The sequence below is a fragment of the Pelecanus crispus genome, chromosome 4 (assembly GCF_030463565.1).
Source record: "Pelecanus crispus isolate bPelCri1 chromosome 4, bPelCri1.pri, whole genome shotgun sequence".
NCBI lineage: Eukaryota > Metazoa > Chordata > Aves > Pelecaniformes > Pelecanidae > Pelecanus > Pelecanus crispus.
The window spans coordinates 16239335-16258397 of NC_134646.1; the positions used below are offsets into that span (position 1 = coordinate 16239335).

The window sequence follows — 19063 nt, forward strand, 5'->3', positions numbered from 1 at the left end:
GTTTATCTTTAGTAAATAGTAGGTGGTATACTTGGAAATTTCTAGAAATTCTTAGAAATTGTACACCTCTAACTTGGTGTTTCATTTTCTTGAATGACCCACTGTGCCTAGAGAAATAAATTATTAAAGACGAAACTGCGTATTCTTAAGTCAGATAATTCAACAGCAAGATTTTAGATTACCTTTGATTTTGGCATTATATCTACAAGCCTTGGAATAGTACTCCGTGATTATATCAGAGTTCCTCTTCAGTTGTTCCACTTGAAATTATATCTCCCATTTTCTCCAAATAACTTACTATAAATCAAAACCAGCTCCTCAGAGATTATATTTACTGAAGCTCCAAATCATGGTAATTAAACTTTTACACCACAACATACTACCATGTGTTTCCAGATATTATTTTATAGAAACCAAAGGCAGGCTTTGTCGTGTTATTTTTCCAATATTTTTAAAGGAAGATACATATGAAAAGAAGTATAGTTGGGTGGGAAAGGCTTTCCACTCCACAAAAATTCTGGGATCTAAAAAATTTTCCTATTCCACATAAGGAAGAAATTGAACTCTTTCGAAATTTTCCATGAAGAAAGCCACAGAGAGACCACCCCAGGATAGCTAATAAAGTCGTTGTTAGGACATTTACTTGGGAAATGGGAGACTTAGGGTCAAACTCTTGCCTGACAGATGAGGGGCATTGACCTGAATATTCCTCTTCCTAATGAAACACCCCAATTACAAAACATTGGAGTATAGTGATACGAGGTTTGCTGTCTGTTGCTTTCTTTTTCATTTAGACCAGAGGTTTGAGTTTGGACCAGAAACATCATGTTAACTAAAATTTTGTCAAAACTGATAATGTTTCTGAAACAGTTTTGCTTTTAAGAAATTGGCATTTTCCAATGCAACACAGCTGTCCCTGATCAGCTCTTATTGTACATTGTAAGCCAGAGGTTTTATGGCCAAGATCTATGGATTACTGCATTATTCACAAGTGGTAAAGCCGTGCATAAATTAGGCCTCTAATTCCAATTAAGTGCAAATTCTGTGTATCCTATGAGTTATGTCCTGCACCATAGTACATCCTAACACTGTATGCCAATAATGCAAAGAGGAATGAAGGTAACTGAAGTTATATTACCTTAACGACTTTTTAGTAAAACAGTGCATGTATAAGTAGCCAAATTCTACCTTTTTAGATTTAATACTAATGATTAAAAACTGGATAGAAATGCCTGGAAATAGGTTTGTGGACAGAAGTAGGTATTTTTGCTGTCATTAAACATAGTGTAATATCAGTAGCGGCAGGGTTTTTCCTCAAAGGCTCTCATTTTACCAACTTCTTGTTTCCCTGGGTCTTCGAACTCCTTCCCATTTTAACCTAAAACCTAAAGACCACCTTTCATCCAATCCAGCTTAAAGCCAGCTCCAATGCAGCATGAGACATATCCCCCTTTTCAGGGGATGGGGGCTGAGGAAGTGGACCTCGCGATGGGACACTGTGTTCACCCACTCTGATGCTGGGAGTCAGCCAGAGGCCAGCTGCATGTCAGCACAGGGCAGTTTTCAGCAGTACTTCTCGCTTTCTGAGGCAACTAATTATTCACCTCTCCGACTGATGTCCTTTGCTGCCAGCATTCCACAAAGTCTGCACGTCTTTTACCAACGTCTTTACTGAAATTTCTCCTACAACAAGCCACTTAAAAAAAAAAAAAAAAAAGCTAAATGAAAGCTGCTCAACCTATTTTACAGCAGATACTACACTTGATTAATAGGGTTAAAATCAGGGAAAACTGTATCACAGCCTCACCTCTGAACTTTGTCTCTTAATTTTTCAATGAGTGAACTGTAGTGTCACTTTGAATGAACTGGTATTTTTATTTAAGCACACTGAAAATAAGGTTTAATACAAATACAACTGAATAAACTATAAAAGGTAATACTCAGTTTGTATTTATTCAGAGCGGGCCTTTTTTTTGCAGATAGCACTTTGTTTAAAATTACTTTTTTTTCCACTCAATATACAATCTATTTAAAGATTAGTTTGACAGCACAAAACTGCAGACATGACAACACACTAAATATTTGTATGCTCTTTTGCATTTTTAAGGTTTTCTCCAAACTACAGCTGATGAGTTTTGCTTTTACTATGCAAGAAAAGATGGTGGTGTATGCTTTCCAGATTTTCCAAGAAAACAAGTGCGAGGGCCAGCTTCTAACTCCCTGGACCACATGGAAGAATATGACAAAGAGGAAGAGATCAGCAGGTTCATAACGATAAATGCTGTTTAATCTGAAAAAAAACCCCTAGCAAAGCCTGTGGTTTTCACAGTGAAACAGCTCAGTGTGTGCTTATGCTCAGCAGCTGTGTTTTCCAGATGTTACTTTCTTTTGCTGCTGCTAGTGTACGTCAAAAGAGAAAGTTACATTAGCTTCAATATTTCAGTACCATTTGATATTTGCGTTGCTGAAAAGGTGTCAGAATCCTGGTTTGATCCACCCTGTGGATCTTGGTTATGGTCCAACCTGTGGATCATAGTTCTAGGAAGTCATTTCTATCTGAATTAAATATTATTAAACAACTACAATAAGTTTATTAGTAAAGTATTTATTTCAATTTATTTCATTCATGTATTTTTCTTCGTGAAAATAATTAGATTAGATTGTCCCATCATAAGTCATTATTTTTAAACAGGGTTTAGAAGCCAAATTTTGTCAAATTGCTGGAATTTACTGCGTTTATTGTATGGTAGAAATTCTGTATCTATAAATTGTTCTCTTTTGTTCTCATTTGTTCTCTTTTGTTCTCAATTGTTCTCATTTTTTTCTCTCCTATTCCTCTACATTTCAGATCTAAGATTAATTAATTTTCTCTTTCTTGTATATAAACCAAATTTTTATCAAGTGAAGTTCAAATTGATTTTCAGTATTATCTGCTTGCATACATTCAAGGAAATAATTTATTCTGGATTGTATAACTGTGGTTTTAATATCACTGCAGAACAATCATTTTATCTTTTAGGGACATTGTTGTGTCATGGTTACAAGAAAGAAGAAATTTCTCACTATTTTTTAAAATTTTTTTAGGAAACACAAGCACAACTGCTTCTGTATTCAGGAGGTTGTGAGTGGACTAAGGCAGCCTGTTGGAGCAGTACATTGTGGGGATGGATCCCATCGCCTCTTTATTCTTGAGAAAGAAGGATATGTGAAGATTTTCAGTCCTGAAGGAGACATACTCAAGGAACCTTTTTTGGATATACACAAGCTTGTTCAAAGTGGAATAAAGGTTGGATTTTATACTTATCTCTACCTGTTTATATTTTAGCCTGTATATGGGGAAAAAGGGAAGAAATGTTCTTCAGAAATTATTTTAATTTAAATAATAAAAAAGAAGAGTAATGACAACAGACACGACAGTTCTGTCTGGCAAAGCAGTGAAAACTTTGTTGTTTCGGTAGGGAAAACATAGCATCTCATAACTTTCATCACACTTTTCTCTTTCCCTTCATTTTTTCATCGCTTTAAATTCAGAAGAAACTATCCAACACCAGCACCCCACAGCATTATCTTTGTATTTTCATTCTTTGGGCTCATTTCCATCCCACTGAATTCAGCCGAGTTTTGCGCTGTGATTCCAGTGGGAGCAAGTTTGGCTCAGGGCCTCCCCTGACCTGCGGGTGCTCAGCGATGCCCCGGGAGCCAGACACAGGAGGGGGCCTGGGAGTGCTCGGGGGTCCCCGGGAGAGGGGCAGCGGTGCTCGCTTCCTCTTGGCTCAACCTCAAATGTGGCACACGCTGCCCTTGGTGGGAGGCTGCTTTAAAACAGCGTGTATTTGAGATGCATGTAAAAAGTGACTGCCTCTCTAGATTCAGACGCGCGGGCAGGTTGGTGCAACAGCTTTCATCGTGTTTAATGGGAAGACTTTCGTGGTCAGGGGAGTGAATGGTGAATGGGTGCCAATGGGAATACAGTGGAGGGGAGAAGTAAGAAATTACATGTAGGTATGGCATAAGTACTAATGGAGAACTCCTAAGTCTATTGGGGGATATTTTTACTTTGGAAATGTCATTAGTGTTGTTCCATGTTGATTTCTTGTCAAATTTTAGAGTGGTAAGGCAAAAATCCAGATAAATAAAGCAAATTTAAGTTGTAATCAGCTTTTGCCTAGAACGGTCAGGACTATATATTATAAAGCCTTCATGGATGAAAGATATATTGACATACTCTTGACAGAGTAATCTTTAAGAATAATTGTGACAAACTATATCGATTTAAAATGCATAGCATATGCTAACTAATCATTTTGTGTTTCAGCTATAAGGGCAATAAGCCAATTAAGATAGTCTTTTCTGAGAGGAATTCTCAGAGGTTTTTGGTTTGTGTTGAAAAAGAGAGAGAAATGAAATATATTACACTTTTTTCAGGAAAAGAACCAATTTATATGATTCTGTGATTTCCTGAACACTTCCCTTTCTGCCTCTGCAGGTAACCATTATGTTCAAGTTACCAAAACAGAAGGGACTTATCAGGGGTATTTTTGAACATCAGTCTAAGGCTGTTTCATATTTCTTAACTGAAAATTCTGATAGTTTGCACTTGTGAAAAGCTGACACTGAAACTTTCCACAGAACTGCTATGGGTCCCAAACAAACCTTCCTCGAGGAAACTTTTACAGCTGAAACGTGGAGGCAAGCCTAAATAGAAAACTGATTTTCCATGCTTCTGAATAGTTAATAGCGTACTTGATAAGACTCTCAACAGCTACCCTCAGATTCAGATTCAACTTTTAGTTCTGTTTTAAATCAGTGACCTAATCTTTTTAGTCTTTACTACCCTAACCATCACATAATATTCTAAACTGGATCTGTTTCAACTACAACATTTTGTGTAAATAATTTGATGTTCTGTAAGCTAGAAAGTCTTAATTCAATTCCCTGGGATAACAGTCCAGTGACTGAGGATAATTGTATTGCAGTGTTTAATGCAGGCTGGCAAGAACAGAGGCTTTATGTACTTCACAGGTAAGGAGAAAGGGAATGTGCCTAGAAGCAATACTCCAGCTCTTAAATAGAAAGGGGAAAGAATTTGAGAAATGAGTACATTACATAAAATAATAAATAAATAGAATAAAACAAAACCCACATAATCCAAATGGTAGTTTTAAAACAGGGGTTCTTAAACATTTTTATGTTTATTCCCTGCAGTCTGATTCCTGTAATCATTGTCCATGGTCCTTTACCTATACCTACAAGGATGCAAGATCACTGTGACAACAGTAGCAATTATTCCATCAAAATAGACTGCTTGAAGGGTACTTGATTTTACTTACCTGTTATACACTTTAAAACTAGAAGTCAGTAATGGAGAATACTGTGTGGCTAGACAATTTTCCAGCAGGCAGTGTAGAGAGTGTGCAGCCAGCAATTAAAAAACCCCCACTACCTAAAACACTGCATCCACACGCAAAGTTCGAGAATCGCTGAATGTGTTCTCTGTGCTTACTCAAGAAATACTCGTAGTGTCAGGTAGATGAATTTGTATGTATACATTTTGCTCAATGCGCCTGATTCTTCTCATATAGTGGTATAAATGAAAAAGTAAAATGAAATCAATGAAGTTTTAGTTGTCACTGATCAAACTTAGGCCCATATGTTCCAGTGAAGTGTTTTGCCAAGGTAACACGCTGCCTTTTTTGGGTCCTCTGTTCATTTATGCAGATTCATAGATGTTGACCCAAATATGCAGTCAACTCCTGTATAACATCATCCATATAATGTTATTCTTGAATTAACATAGAGACTCTTCATTGAAGTAAACAAAAACTGTTCACCTCTTTTCCAACCTTGGAGCAATGGTAGCAAGAAAAGGCAAGCAATTCTTTTTCCCTAAAAATAAGTGTAAAAATTTCCTCTCTTATACCCAAGTGTCTGAAAATAGCAGTTTCTGTTAACTTTTTGTCTGTATCTGAAATATGAACAAATACTTAACTCTGGTGACAATACTAAAAATATTTTTTCAAACTTTTATAGATATGTTGTATCTAGTAAATAATAATAATAACAACAACAATAATGCAGCTGTGGTTGAATGAAAGGTAATTTAAATCGATGCCTCTGAAAAGCATTTTTGGACAGCTATCCCAATAAGATATTTTTCTTGTTGATAGATGGAGTAAATTAGTGGTGGTTGATTTTCTCTTCTTTTTCTAATGTAAAGAGGAAATTCAGGAGTGATAAAACTGTTATATTGTCACAAAGCAGCAAATCTGTTGCATGATGTTTTTCCAAAGAATATACTTAAAACTATCTTGAGGCTGATATAACCAAGAAACAGAAATCACATCTTTTCTCCATAAAAATAGTCCTGGACTTCAGTTCTGATCTCACTAACATAATTTCGCTCATCACAGCACTGGCAGTCAGATAAGGAGAAAAACAATATACAAAAACAGAGGAAGAGAGGTGACTGCATTGTATAGCAATCAGCCATGATACCCTCCAAAAAAGATGCTGGTTTGTTCCTTTAATGGAACTAATGGTCTCTGTGTTGATAGAATTCATTTGGAGCCCCTAACGTTGCTGTGAGTGAGCTTGTACGGCTTCTTCTCTGGTCCTGCTAACCTAAGCACAGAAATAGGATTATTTGGAGTTGCTTTGTGTCAGTCGCTCCTATGAAGGTCTGTGGATATAAATGGAAATTAAGTAAGAAAAGTGGTACAACCTGATGCCTATGTTTTATGGGTCCATTGGCTTTTAATGTTCATTGAAGCTATTGAGGTCTCTGCTTGAAAATTGTTGCTGCAGTAAAATCTACTGACAGTTATGTGATTTAATTTTAAGGAGTTCAAATGAAAGAGAAGAAGTGATAATTTTATGTGCTGCCAGTATCTCAGAAGGAATTAGCACAAGCATGTAGAAGTATTTCATAACGGAGAGATGCCATGAATGGGTGATGGTAGCTTGTGCTTCCTGGGGGGCCTACTCAAGAGAAAATTAGATGCAGCATTCCTGAAGATTTTAAAAAAAAATTCTCTGCACATCTCCCAATTTCTAATCCTCTTTGACAGCACAGTTAGCAGGAATGGTTTTTTGCTCTTCTATTTTTCAACTTAGTTGTTGGAAGCCATGAATGGATCTTAATGTAGAAGTTGCTAATTCAACATCTGTGGCCCTCTCCAATGTATTTTATGTCACACTGGCTACATAAGTATTGTTGTATGTGTGTATGGATTGGGCACTTGGACAAGTCCTTCCTGTCACCCTTAGCCTTTTCATCCCTATCTCAAGAATGTGGTGAAAAGAAGGAAGCTGTGCACCTCAGTTTTACCCCAAAGTTGAGTAAGGACATGAGTGAGACATGCACCTGTAACTCAAAGCTAGGACATGCACCTGGGCTCAACTATTTAGGAAAATATAGCCCAGTGTAGTGGAGAAAATGTGCCCATTAATATTACAAACTACCCCGAGTATGTGACATGTATGTAGAAGAAAAGAATAAGCATTTACCAGAAAAAAAACCCTGAAAGTCTGCTTCCCTTTTCTGGTGATTTACTGCTCCATTATGTTGTGGTGAAGAGAGTTGTTAGTTACAGAGCAACATTTTACAGTTGTTACTTCAAAGTTATGTAGCAAAGACAATTTTTTAATGAAAATATTAGTACCTGTTTCTTCTGTTGGACTGATTTTCACTACCATTATTTTCTTTTTGTTTAAAACTATTGCCAAGTGGAAGAGACGTGGAAAGTTTGAATGAGAAGCTATTGAACTAATAATGGTAATACTTTGATTTCACTGGCTTTTAAGGACACCTTAATCAATTATCAAGAAAAAATAGTCCTGATGTATCTGAATCTATTGTCAAAAAGTTAGGCAAAATAATTAAATGTTTTAAAAGTATTGGGCAAATATGATTTTATCCCATAATGCACTCAGCAGAAAAAAAGAGTATCAAAACATTATAAATACTTGAATTTAATGATTTCTTCAGATGTAGCAGTGCTGAATATGTTCTTATTACAAGATCTTGTACTCAAGATTGGATCTGACTTGTAGAAAAATGCTGAATGCTCTAGCAGTTCTCCAAATTTCCTTACTCCTGTGGCTGTATTTTATATTATTAATTGTATTATTTCCTAAGATTTGGAAACCTTTAGATTAGTAGGAGCCACCATAAAATGTAGCACAATCTATTACATCAATTTTCACTCACTCTCTTGTCTCCTGAGCCCAAAAACATGTATTGGTCTAAAATACATTGTTCAGAAGGGAAAGCATCAAAGTATGATTTGGCAACAACAAAAAAGGAAGAGCCTACCACTTCTCTTGGGAGTTAAATGCTATAATGACCTTTCAAAATACTTTCTGAAAAGCTAAGTAGCTCTAGGGCTGCAACTCTTAGTCCTTAAATAATTTTTGCAGTCCTTCCCTACAATCATTCAACTTCCCAACATCCTTTTAAAATGAAGGACCTCAGAACTGTACAAAGTAGCCAAGTTTACATCTTACTACTGCCAATGGTAAAATCAAGTCCCTGTAGTTACATGGTAGTTTTCTACTCATAAATCCACTGACTGAATTATTCTTTATGTATGGAATTGCAGTTGGGCTTCATGTTCGGTTGCTTGTCATCTCTGATCCTTAACTTATTTTCAGTTTATTGCTACTTTTTTGATTGTGACCGAGCTCTGGTGTAGCTCTGGTGCGTATCTGCTGACGACAGGGTCATAAATTGTGCAGCCAGCAAGAATGGCTGCATTCTGTTGCACTTTGCCTCACACAGTGCCTAGAGTAGAAACCCCTACAAAACAGGTATCCTTAAAACTGCCGTTATGGAATTACCACTTGTACTTGTGTAGAGATCTTTTGGTTTTCCTTTTTATTTTTGAGCTAGTAATAAAATATTCTTAGTACATCTCATGAGAATACTGTGATAAAGGCCAAAGCCTCTGAGGAAGGAAAGGCCAGGGCAGGGGAGGGAAGGGAAAAGGGACAGAAAATATCAATGAAACAGTATTGGAGATCACTGTTCAGAATATATGAGTTAGACTCCTTGACCTCTGTCACCTTCTTCTCTACTCTAAGAATATGGTTTTCCTTGTCCGAAACACTTACTTTTTAACAGAAACTTCTCCTAAATCCTTAAGCCATAATCACCTTTTTATTTCATCTTACTTTCAAACTAATCAGTAAGACTAGTTTATATGGGTTTTTTAATTCCCAAAGTTTTTTAAATGCAATATTCCTATATAATTCCTTGTAAATATTTTAACAGCTGATTCTATTTGCAATGAAAAAAATAGAGAAATATCTGACAATAATTACTTTAAGTGTATGCTCAGCAAATTTCCAAGTAATAGGCTTAAGAAGAGTTAGAAGTTAGATATATTCCTTACTGTATGTTGGTTAGTTTTTCTGTCAGAGCACAAGTACTTTCAGTCCTGCAAAGTCTTATTCATGAGTGATCCAGTGATTCAGGTAGGAATCTTCTGTGATGCCATGAAGAGTGCTGTGGAACATAGCCATTCATGTATTCAGTATAGGACTATGAAAGTAGACTGTCAGGTATTAAATATGCTAACTATGCTGCTACGAGCCAATTATTCCAGAGCTTCTCAGGGTCAAATGAGCACCTTGTCACCATAGACAGCTTTCTGCAAGAATGCAGGATTAGTAGTGAAACTTCTACTATGCCTTCATAACATTTAATCACATGAATATGTATTACTCAGATCATTCAATATAAAATACAAATACAAAAATCAAAAAAATACCACTACCTCCAGCACTGACACAGCATGTTTCAAGGAGCTTATAATAGGTTGTGCAGCCTTTGCAGTGAGGAGTGCCGCTACAGAAAACAATAAGCCACTGATAAAATCTATTTAAAACTTAGTGTGTGAATAGAACCAGATTGTTTGTGTATTTGCTGAATTGTATGCTCAGTTCTATCATTGATAAAAGTTCTCACATATTCCTCTTGACAGGGGATATGTACATTTGTTTTGCATCATGTTTGATGTACAGGCCTAAGTTAACACATACGCGGTCCATCAATACCCACAGGATTTATGTTACTGACAAAAGGCCCACAATTCACATGGTTCATGCTAATCCTTCCATCCAAGTCCAGTAATTTCAATCAATTTATTTTCCTCTGAATTCTTATGTGGATGAGGGTGAAATCAAATGAACCTTTCTTGAAATTCTTCTTTGCCTTGACATCACAGAGCCAGCTGGGCTCTCCTCCACTAAGCACTAGTTTATACTCTTGGCAAAGGTTATCTTCTGCTCTCTGCTCCCTAGAAAGCCAAACTTACAGTGGCTACTAAATTTGTGACTGATTACTCCCAAACAGGGGATTATTTTGATGCATGGAGACAAAAGAAAGCAGTGGAAGGATGTACTTCTCTGCAGGCTTTAGGACTGGAAGGAGAATTGGGAGAGCGTATCTAAATTTCTTCCTTCTTCAACCTAATGGGCCTGCAACTCTTTAGAGTTACTCAGAAACATTGTCTGTGAAAACTCTGGAAAGTGAACTGTCTTTGTTCTACCAGACCAAGCTCTCATCTGTCTATGAAGAACAGGGGTAGTCCTCTAAAATGTTAGATACTAGATAAAATAACAATGTTAGAGTATATAATATGACACATATCCTATTATGAACAGTGTCAGATTTCATTTTCATTTCATTCTACAATTAATTCCACTAATGCTGAGCACAAATTCTGTTTGCTGTCTTGCTCCTGTACTTCTAACTAAGACAAATTAAATGGTAAGTCCATTTAAGATATGTGCGTAGGCCCAGGCAGACTGGCAAGGGAAATAAAATTATTAGCATAAAACAGTGGTATGTTTGGGGGTATTCTTTGACGTCCTGGAACTCCTCTTTTAGAACATGAATGGGGAGATTCTAGGATGTCTTTGGTGAGAACCTGAAATGCTATGTTGTCTCTGTTGTTGCAAAAATGACAAAGCAACCAATATACACCTCAACTTTCCACTGGAGACTGCAGAGACAGAAGTGATGAAGACTGTTCTTCAGTACAGGCCTCACATGTGAAGTCATATGGGGTCACAGGACACAGGGGTTTCTCACTCATTCAGCTGGTCAGAAGAGCTGCAGTCAGACTTGCAGCACAACAGACGTCATTTCCGAGGCCACACCTCACCTGTGACCTGCCCACTAGGAATCACAATTAATTGGTTTTAAATGTCTTGATGTAATTGGGGCAGAAAACTAGGACAGAAATAATGGTTAAGGTCTGCAAATGGCCAACATGTGAAAGAACAGGACGTTTTGAAGATAAACCAAGTAGAATGTCCTTGTTTATAATGACCTTAAATATTAATGAAATAGACACAGTGCACACAGCACAACAGCCTGCATGAGAATTCAGCCTTCCTCATGAAAAGGAAGATTTTTTTCTTTATTAGTGATAAGTTCTTTACGATTTTTGAGAGGGTGATAATACTTTTGTGAGGACTTAATATACTTCAACTGTAGTCAGAAACTGTAAGATACAATCAGTGTTTTAACCGAAGCCTATATAATGTCAGTGAAATGTGCCTGGATTTCCCATTAACCATTTGCAGATTTTGGTTCTAATCCTAATAGGGGCACAACAGTCCTTTGAAAGAGGCCGTATCTTATCACCATATAGCTCTGTTGCTTGCACAGAAAATATTGATTCTTACAATTCTGAAAAGCATGTGCCAAAAGCTCTAGAGACCTCTGGTTTTGTGTGAGAGACTGCACTAGATAACCATACCCAAGCTAGCAATTGTGGAACAGTGCGGTGACTCTCAGGTTGTAAGCTGACCAGATGAAGAATTGCCAGTTTATTCTAAGGAAATTTGAATCAACAAAACATAATCGTTTCTGTTGATTTTGGGTAGCGTGTCTTAGATTTGAGGAGCTGAGAGGGGAAAGAAGATAATACTTTATCATTTTACATGCACATGTGTAGACTTTAATGTTCTGTGTTTCCTTGAGAGGAATCCCATGGTGCCAATTAACCTCACTTATTCCAAAACAATTCTCTGTTTGGAAAGAATAATTTTCATTGTGGGTGTTCCATGAAATTGTATGCCTCATACCCTGTTATTACTGAGATGTGTGCAGTGCAATTGAGAATGCCAGTTTCTTTTCCATGCACTGTATAGATTATAGCTGTATCCCACACACAGTGCTAGATAATCCCTACTTTAATTTTGTTATGTGTACAAATCCTTTTTGAACATTTAGCGGTTTTAAAAATGTAAAAATCCATCATCTTCTGAAACTGCATTTGTTAAAACCAAAAGCTGAATTTAGAAGTGATCAAAACCAATGAATAACATGGTAATTATCTAATTAAAAGGAAATTATTGCGTTTGCTGAAATATAACAGGCAAATCATGATATCCAACACAAAACAGCAGAGAAGGAATAAAGTTACGCAGAAAATTCCATGGTTTTTAGCCAACACAGTTTCAACCACATGTTTTTCTTTAATGGGAGGAGGTTTAACAGTCCACTAAGGCTCCAAGATTCATCATCCCTTTAAGCTCTTGGACACCCCAAAATCTGTAATGAGGTCCTGGAATACTTCAGGAAACCGATGAAGTACTGGACCTCTCAAGAACAGTACTGTTTCCTTGAGACTTCTGTGTACTGCCCTGTCCATCACAGCTATATGATTCCCCCTGGTGTTACATCCCTTGTGCTATGCCATACAGAAAATGGGTCATATCTTTGTCTTGAGAGAGATTAAAAATTGAATAACGTATATACTTTCATAGTTAATATAGTCCAACTGCTATTTCTGTATATACTTCCCCTAGATGCCACAGAACCAATTTCCTCTACATCCTCTTACACACATTTTCTCCCAAGCTCTTAAGTTCTATTCCTTAGACAGGATCAGCAAGTTGGATTGAGGGAGGAACACTTCCTCCAACGGAGCACTGGTATATTATCATGTTTTCCACCCATTTTATCCCCTGTGCAGTTAAAATTGGACAAATGATCTGTCCCTAATTTAATGGTTTATATATAATTTTAGTTTTAAAAAACAGTCAGAACTAATTTTTCCCATTACCCAAAAAAAAACCCCTCCAAAAGATGAAACCACTTAGTAGCTGACACTTATTTTTGTTCGCTGTCAGTGTCTGCCTGCATTCTCATATTGCCGGAATTTTTAAAGAAATTATTCCATAAATCTCAATAAAGTAATATTCTCTCTTAGATTTAATTTGGAAAATGGAATATACAATCTGTGGGAGAGAGGTCTGCAAAATACTTTCAACCATTTGTTTTTAATTTACAGCAGATACTTTTTAAAACCTTGATCTATCTTCACTGGCACTGAATCGCAATCCCTACAGCTGAATTGCAACAACTGTAATTTATGTAATAATCATTATTTTTATGCTAACTGAATGCCTTGAAAAGAAATAAAGGAAGGAGTAAATCATCAAAAACTTTTATATTTTTGATATTCCTAAAAATTCTGTGAATCTCTATCAGCTAGATTCTCAATCACTGTAACAGCGCAGAGACAACATACCAGACGTGCCAGTAGATGAATGGACCTGAGTCACACTGTAGTGTGAAGAAGAGAATTGTTTTATATCAAACTACATAAGAAAAGTACTTACCTGAAGTATCTTATAATATTTTGGAACTGTGATCGGTTTTCATGAGGAACCACATTAGAAGGAAGTTAGCTCCTCTCAGGACATCATTTCAAGCTCTTCCTTAAAGAAAACACTTACCTTTCCATTACAAACTGAATGCTTAATTGTGACTAATGAATGTAAAATAATATTGTACACCTCATAGGAGCCTAGGTGAAGATGTGACTAAGCACTATTGACTCTCCTTATCAAGTATCAGACAATGTTTAGGTATGTTAATGCATGCACTAACCTTGAACACTTTAAAGGTCTAGTCAAATAAATAGAGTTTCAGATTAGAAGAAAGGCAATGCAAAATGTTGGCAGCTTCCATTACTGATATTTTCCTCCCCCATAATTGCCTTACAGGATGACACGACAATATTATCAGGACACTATCGCTACAGTGACTTTTTGAGGGAAACAGCAAGAAGTCAGTGGTCTCATCTAACAAGCACGTGTGTGCGTGTGTAAATAAGTCAGTAAGATCAAATAAAACTTAACAAGCCACCTATGAGATTACTCAGATTTGCCCCTACAGCTACTTACAGATCACAGCCCTCCTAAATACAGTGAAGTTCCAAATGTCATGTCAAATGTTTGAAGCAACAGACAAATGCAAAAGTAGAGAACATTAGAGAACTGCCTAATGGAAACTAGCCTCTGTCAGGTCTTACGCCCCCTGCTAGGTTGCCCCTCACTGGGACAAATCAAAACTATTTCACAGACAGTATTCATGTTTCTCCAAAGGTCTGTGGGGCTGGGAAGGCCACAGATAAAATTGGATCAAACCCTTTATTTACAAATGCTTGGTAAAAAAATGTGTAATCGATTACTTAATTTAAAAGTCATTTCAGTTCTTAAGCAGAAGCATTTAAAACTGTGGTTTTGCTGTAGTTTAATGAGTCAGTAGTTTGCAACTTGCAAAATTTTGCACTTCTTGTAGAGGTACATTCTCCTTACAAATTATATGGACCTTTTAATAATTTGGCTTTTCAAATAGTATTTTAAATATGTATGTGGCACAAATAAAAGAATGAAAAGGAACATAGTTCAATACAATTCATATAATCTTCTATTTTGTATAAAATTTATATACATTTTATCAATGTGTATAAAATTTATTATATTTGACTAGCTGCATAAATATTTCAACTTCCAGGAGTAAGTATTCTAAGGAAAAAACAGTGGCAAATGACTAAGGGAAATGAACTTAATTAGCTACTTACTAACTAGTAACTTCTGAAATCACTTTATATGAATGGTCAAAAAAACACCCCAGACAAAATGCGTGAAAGAAACTACTACTCTACTCTCAATCTGAGCACTGCTAAAATTGTCTTTTAATAAGGCCTGAGAATTCCTACCTTTGGTCAATAAAACAAAAACGTACCTTCAACAACCAGTGAATAATTTAGAAGGTGAAGTGAAACTTTATGAACTAGAATCCTTAGTACTGAATTTGATTTCTTTGATTTTCTTAAGTGCTGCAATTCATCCAAGTACCAATTACAGATGTTTTCATTGAAAATGAAGAGAATATCTTATTCATGTGTTCAATGTACTAGATATGCAGTGAAGGAGAGGTTTTGGGAAAAAACCAGCTTCAAAAATGAAGCACTGAATTTCAAAACAGACTCTGCAATGTGCCAATTTGGTTAGCAAATGTGTATTACGACTTAGCAGTAACCAGTGATACAACAGAAAGTGCAAAGGGTATTGCTTGTATTGCAGTGTCACTCTGTCTGGAGTATTTAGAGAAGCTCCTGAAGCTGGACTGCATAAAACTTCCACTTCTTCCATTATGTTTCCTTGTTTTCTGTGTTAATTCTGCCCACTTGCAAAAAGGTAGAATAGTGTTTTCTTAATGCTGTCCTCAACTACACAATTCTTCATTTGATCAAAAACTAGTGGAATTAGGATTTGTGTTTAACTGATTAAAGGTCTGAGTCCATGCTACTCAGTGTTTCAGTTCTAGCTGTTTGAAACTTTATCGTCTTAATTTTGAGACTGAACATACACTGTGTTGTTCTAATTGCACTGGCTTTTTGAAAAGAACTTTGTACTGGATTCAGCCAAGTTAAAGGGTTTCCAAGATCATGGTCTTGGCTCAGGATAAATGGAGCCAATGAGCTAAACAAATTCCTGCTTTCTTGGTTCTTATAGTACAAGAAAAATGGAAAGAGCAGGATACTTTTACTGCTTTATACAAGTGAAACAATCCTGGAAACTGCAAAAATATAAGTTACCTGTCAGCAAGACACACTATTTCAGATATTATTTTCAGCTTGCTTTCAAAATGTGAGCCACAAATTACAGCATTAATGAAGCAAATGTTTCTCATTTGGCAAATTTAAGAAAAAGTTAGATTTAAGAGTAATCACTTTGGAATTTAAAATAATAAAGAAATTTAGTCTAGGACAGACAAATATTAGTGTTCCTATAACGTAATAGTAATAGCTGTCTTGCACTGTGCGGAACGAGGATACACATATCTATATTTGTTTCAACTTCTGTTACTGAGAATGCTTTTCTAATGAGCTAGATTTTAAAATCAGGATTGAAATAAATGAGTAATGGAAAAAAAAATAAAAGGGACTTCTAATCAGGAAAACAGTGTACATTCTTTCAAAGTCATGTTTATAAGTTCAGAGAAGCAGTGGATCTAGTTCAAAGACAAACCATATTTCAATCTGCTTTTCAAAACTACCATATAGGTCATTACTGAAGTTTGTTTTCAGCTGAATCTCAGCCTAACGACAACTGATTACTTGAGATACATTACTGTACATCACAATGTGCTTTCACTTGTAAGGTGTCACGATTTCTATTTACTACGGGTCACAAAATCATTAATATACAGTCTGGGTTTCAGGGGGTTTTTTACAATGTAAGGAACCAACTGCTGTTTCAGTGGGCTTAGGCTCTCAAGCCATGGGAGAACCAGTAATTTTGCTGATTTTAATTTGCTGATTTTAAGTAACCGTAGCATATTTAACCTGCAAGAATTCATGCTGCATGACCATGAATTTCAACACATGCAGAGTTAGATGTGTAACTGACCTCCCAAACATACGGTTTGATTCATGCACAGAGAAGGAATATTTGAATTTAGAAAACTCCATGTGGTTTCACTGACAATTAAGCCCTTTAGACTTTAGGCACTCTTAAAAGGGCATTGAATAAACAAGTATTTCCTGGTGACTTTTTCATGTATATCACAGGCACATATTTTTAAGCCCTCTCACTATAACACTGGAATAGTGTGTAGACACCAAAGACAATCATTTGTTACGAGAATTCTGGAATACTGAAAGGGCAAATCTAGTCTTGATGCAGGTCCTGAGTGAAACATGAGAGTTGATTCAGGAAGTTAACATGGTTGAGCCACTAAATAAAAGTGACCATAATATAATTAAGTTCAACATCCTCCCATGGGATCCTACCATGAGGTAGTAATATTACAGTACTTTTCAAAAAAGGAAGATTTTTATATGGAGGAAGTTAGAAATAGCCTGAAGGGGAAAGTTAGGAAATTAAAATCCGTAGAAGCAGCATGGAGGTTCTTTAAAAGTACCTTATTAGACTCAGAGAAACTATGTATATACTGGAACAATTAGGAATCAAGAAGGTGAGAAATATAGCAAGGTATGAGGGAATGTTCAGGCCCCCAAAAAATAATAATCCTATAATAAAATGGAAATCCAACTCAAGTGACACTAATAGAGCAGCATATAAATTCAGAGCACCAGAATAAGGGTTATATCCTGCCATTGTTTCCCTGGCAAAGTAAGTAGGAGTTTCCCATAAACATTTCTGGTAGAACAACATTCTGAGGTTTGAGAGGAAATTTAAAGAACAAATAGGGAAAAATACAGAGAAACTTTTAATACATTGTGATAAAAGAGGAACTTCCTCAAGCTAGGTGATGGTCTTTGGCAGAGGCCGGTTAGCTAGACCAACAGAGTACAACAGCAAAAGACACAGCTTGATTTCTTTGCATAAGAGAGACTGGGAAAGACACACCCTATAGTTGGTATGTAGCATTTTGTGTTTCTCCACCTGTACGCTGAGAAAAAAAAAGAGAGGGAGAAGAGAAATGGAAAGCACCAGCATGAATTGCCCTAAAAATAAGTGCTCTAAAGGAACTGAAAATTGGAGTAGTTGAGATAATGAAGCTGTACTATTTATTTTTACAAAATTTAACTGTTATCTGTGAGTCTGGCTATAAAAGGGCTCTGAAGGTCATCCTGCTAATTACAGAGAAGTGAGAACCTAGAAAAATCCTGCGTGAGAAAAATGAAGATAATTGTAAAATTAGGTCAAAAAAGCATCTTGTGTATGTGTTAATTTGCTGCCACAAGCAGAATTCTGTCAAAGAATTAGTGAGATAATGAAAAAAAATAGTTTACATTTCTAGAAGTTTTTATACAGTGTCTCTGAAGAAAGTAGTATGAGAGATTGCTAGCCATATAATTAAAGAAAAAAACTGCTGTGGTTCAGACTGCACTCAGGGAAGAACTGCTCTATACCAGTCCCTCTGGACATACCTCCAGTATACTGCTAAATTAGGAGGTGAAAAACAAATGGAAGAAATAACCAGTATCTTGAAAAGAAGTTTAAAATGTGTAATCTAATATTGCTTCTAGAAAATCAGCTGTTACTTTGAAGAGTTCATGATAACTAAGTGGCAAAATTTGCTGGTGATAGAAGATTAGAATACATTGGTAGGAAGTCTAGAGGAATTTTCTAAATCTAGGTAACGAAATGGCACACAATTCAATATAACGTACCTCAGAAAGAATCTTTAAACACACAAAGAGCTCTCACCTTATTCTATTCTGTCCTGAAAAATATTTAAGAAGCATCACTACGAGTAGCTATCCAACTATAAAAAAGCAGGTATTAAGCAGTATCTAAAAGGGCTTGAAGTACTTTGGTGAATGAACACTGTCACTATATAACCCAGCAGCATCCTCAGGAGTTCAGCAAGACACAATTGGAGTAAATAGTGTTGAAAAGGGTTTTTGTTTGGTGGCACCTGAAAAAATATATTTAATTTAAAAAAAAAAGATCTAGCGGAAGTAGGTGAAGTAATACATTTCAGAGAAGGCAATAGTGCCTCTTCATTCTCTTTTTTCTTTGACGATTAAGTTTAACAAATTGAGTTGTCACACACAAAAGGAATGACATTTGAGCAACATAATCACTTGTCTGTTACATGCTGCTGCTTTGATAGTTTTGATTCAACACCAATTAATGAAGGATTCGCTTGTAGCTTTCCTACTACTATAATTTATTATCCAATTGTTTACAAAATTACAGCAGCCATGTAGCTTTCCTGACAGGGAATTGTGCCATATGTCAATAAAACTGGGGGCAGGTAGGTCCTAGCACTGCTGGTGGT

General features: G+C 36.2%; 1 protein-coding gene across 1 annotated transcript in view; it reads left to right on the top strand.

The window, feature by feature from the left end:
* The window catches only part of HHIP (hedgehog interacting protein), a 70814-nt gene that overhangs the window by 12559 nt on the left and 39192 nt on the right, over nucleotides 1-19063 (top strand). Inside the window, exons 3-4 of the mRNA XM_075709508.1 lie at nucleotides 2108-2264; nucleotides 3085-3286. Of these exons, the coding sequence (XP_075565623.1) occupies nucleotides 2108-2264; nucleotides 3085-3286 (359 nt within the window). The remainder of the gene's footprint in view (nucleotides 1-2107; nucleotides 2265-3084; nucleotides 3287-19063) is intronic.